Genomic DNA, 3213 nt, shown 5'->3' with positions numbered 1-3213 from the left:
AACTCTCACATGTCATCTCCCTTCATTTTTACACACAGTTGTGACTTGTGAGTGTGTGTTTTTTCCAGTCATCAACATGTTGGGTGTGTTTAGTAGCTCCATACTCTCCCCACCGGACGAGCTAGTTGCCGCCGGCAGCCGTACACCGTCGCCGAAGATAACATCTGCAGCTCTGATGAAAAGGTTCCTTGGAAGTAACGCTTCAGCTGTTTCTATGCAGATTGGTGATGATGCTCACTTGGCTTATACTCACTCTAAAGAATCTGCTATAAATCCGAGGTACGTGTACCAGAGTGAGTCCCGGTCTCTGCCAACGTATAAACGTATAAAAATTTTAATGTAAATTTTCGAAAATAAAGTAACTTTAAACATATATTTGAAGTAACTTGGATCGGTCTCCGTAAATAGTATCTGGTCCCTCTAAATTAAAATCATGATTTTGTTCATGTTTAGATTATTACTACTTTATATCAAGGGCGAAAGCAGGATTTTCCGTTCATGGATACCGGATAAATTTTGAGAAAACGCTTTTATATATTTAAATTTTCCGGGGGACTTTCATTTATTTTTAGAAAATTTAATGATAAAAAAACTTAAAATTTGATTTTAGGGGACACATGTTCTCCGATGTGCCTTACTAGATCGTCTCGTGCTTTATATTTATGCTGAACTAGAACTCGGAACAGGGATCGTTTAACCCAAGCTCTCCCTGTTAGTATAAGTTATGAAACTATAGTATATAAAAGTCTTAAAATGCGTGCCGAGCAGTGAAAAAGAAAGGTAAAGAAATGAGGGGAACGTAGAGAGTATTGATTAGCGGGATTTGTAAATAAATGTACCAGATCGGTTAAAGCTTACTGTAAATCTGAAGATTTAGATAAATTAAGAGTATAATTTGTGGAATATTTCACCCTGCATATTAATGAAGTTATGAACATGCTATTTGAGGTTCATATAATATTTTTAGAGAAAAATACAATTGATTTGTGTTAATTTTTATTGATTAAAGTCTGAAGATGTGGCCTATGTTGAATATCAAAATAATATGATTCACCACATTATAGTTTCTATAAAGTAAAAGGTTGATTTGGACTAAATCATTACTTTAACAATGCCATTTAAGGTGGAATGAAAGATTAGTTAATGTAATACTCCCTCCGTCCCTAAAAAAAATGTTTTTCTTTTTTGTGTTTGACACGTTTGTCAATGCACAATTTTGATTGTTAATATTTTTAATTTTACATTAGTATTAAATATAAAAATTTCATTGTATTAAAGTACTCATAAATACGAATTGAACAACATCACTCATGATTATATTTGATCTAAATTAGACGTAAATTAGTAATCAATCGCTTATCATAAATACTGTAAAAAGTCAAAACAGAAGAAGATGTTTTTTTAAGACGGAGGAAGTATTATACTAATAAAGAACAAAGATCATGAAATAGACCAGATACATTGTGGGTTCAATAGAAAAATAATGACAAACATTGAAAGTCATGCTTGTGCAATAATGTCAAAGATAAGATAGGAGAGATGGCCTTAAAAGTTAGTGAAGTCTTGTCATTTTCTATTGCATGTTTGCCACCTATCAGTGTCTGACATCATTAGTAGCATTACTGTATGATTTGAGTTTGTTATGGTAAATTGTCATACACATTTACTGGCAGTTAAAGAAATTTACTGGTAGGAACTTATAATGCATCCCCTGATCATGTTTCCTGACAAGAACAAGTGAACAATTGATGAACAAATGAACTGAACAACATTCTGTTAATGCAATGTCAGATCATTTGCTGTTAAGGATGAGATATTTTGTCTCTTTGAGGGTGCACTTGACAATTTAGGCAGCTTAAGGCAACAATATGGGCTTGCTAAGTCTGCAAATGAGGTGGTTTTGGTGATTGAGGCTTATAAAGCTCTTCGTGATCGCGCACCTTACCCTCCTAACCATGTTGTTGGTCATCTTGATGGGAGTTTCGCGTTCATTGTATTTGATAAGTCTACCTCCACATTGTTTGTGGCAGCTGTAAGTACCAGATCAATCAGTCTTTCTTCATGTTTATGTCATGTGAAATTATACGATCTAACGAGAGAACAATGTGGTGACAGGATCAATCTGGTAAGGTTCCTCTGTATTGGGGCATAACTGCTGATGGCTATGTTGCTATTGCTGATGATGCTGACTTGCTTAAAGGGGCTTGTGGCAAGTCACTTGCTTCTTTCCCTCAAGGTTGGTTCAGTAATCATCTTTGCATTAATCTAGTAACTTGGTATTTGCATAGGATGTACAATAGTCTGCTATTACATTGTGACGTCTAATTTGATGCAATATTGGCCTATTTAACTAATAATTCAGTAACTAATGCTCTGTCTATGTTCAACTTTGAGCTCTGGTCTAATTGAGGTGTTTGGATTGGATTGCACAGGGTGTTTCTTCTCAACAGATGTTGGAGAGCTGAGAAGTTACGAAAATCCTAAGAACAAGATCACTGCTGTTCCGGCTACAGAGGAAGAAATCTGGGGAGCTAAATACATGGTAATTACCAACTTGGTATCTTACCTGAGATGTTTTCTTTAATAATCATGTTATTATGTTTGCAAAATCACAAATTCCTTGTGGACTACCGGTGTTAAGGCGATGACAATTTTTATTCTTCTTCTGTAGAAAACTAGTTTATTGGCAACCAAGAATTTTCTCTGTTTTAGTAATGTTGTAAAACAATTGCATTGAGAAACATTGTCAGCATATCAATGTTTTTTCCGGAATGAGTTTAATCACCACCACACTATAGTCTTTCGCTGAACACTGTTCTGTCGTATCAAGGGTAACAAGGGGCTAATGATTCAGTACTAGTAATCTCGTATCAATGAGTTAATTCACTACATACAGATAAAATCACGGACTTTCTGTTCTTTATAAAATTTTAACTATGATCGGCTTATGTTAATGCTGTTTCAGGTGGAAGGGCCAGCAGTCGTTGCAGCTACAGAGTAGAAGTTCTAATTTCTCTCCAGATCTCACAAACACCGCAACCATTGCTTGAAGAAAACAAGGGACTGCATAGAACTTTAAGAATGGGGCTCATGTAGATATAAGTGAATAAGAGTTTGCAAGTTGTAACCCTGTAGTACAATCTGAGTAGTTTTGTATCCAAGTTGCAGTAGCAAGTTGGAAAGTTCTCTGATCAAGTTTGTTTGTTAAATTTC

At 35.2% G+C, this 3213-nt stretch overlaps 1 protein-coding gene across 1 annotated transcript; it reads left to right on the top strand.

Moving 5' to 3' along the window:
* Nucleotides 1–3213, top strand: LOC141677251 (stem-specific protein TSJT1-like). Its single transcript, XM_074483096.1, has 5 exons — nucleotides 1–279; nucleotides 1792–2032; nucleotides 2116–2236; nucleotides 2433–2542; nucleotides 2966–3213. Exons 1-5 carry the CDS (start codon nucleotides 77–79, stop codon nucleotides 2999–3001), a joined length of 711 nt encoding a protein of 236 aa, XP_074339197.1. The 5' UTR covers nucleotides 1–76; the 3' UTR covers nucleotides 3002–3213.

The sequence above is a fragment of the Apium graveolens genome, chromosome 1 (assembly GCF_009905375.1).
Source record: "Apium graveolens cultivar Ventura chromosome 1, ASM990537v1, whole genome shotgun sequence".
Lineage (NCBI taxonomy): Eukaryota > Viridiplantae > Streptophyta > Magnoliopsida > Apiales > Apiaceae > Apium > Apium graveolens.
This window is presented reverse-complemented; position numbering and strand designations above follow the sequence as displayed.

What these genes read in the sequence shown, in the direction of transcription:
- LOC141677251 (XM_074483096.1), top strand. Translation starts at nt 77, where the DNA reads ATGTTGGGTGTGTTTAGTAGCTCCATACTCTCCCCACCGGACGAGCTA. An exon ending in ACTTGCTTCTTTCCCTCAAG is followed by an intron (nt 2,237 to 2,432) that starts GTTGGTTCAGTA and finishes TGGATTGCACAG; the next exon opens with GGTGTTTCTTCTCAACAGAT. An exon ending in TCTGGGGAGCTAAATACATG is followed by an intron (nt 2,543 to 2,965) that starts GTAATTACCAAC and finishes ATGCTGTTTCAG; the next exon opens with GTGGAAGGGCCAGCAGTCGT.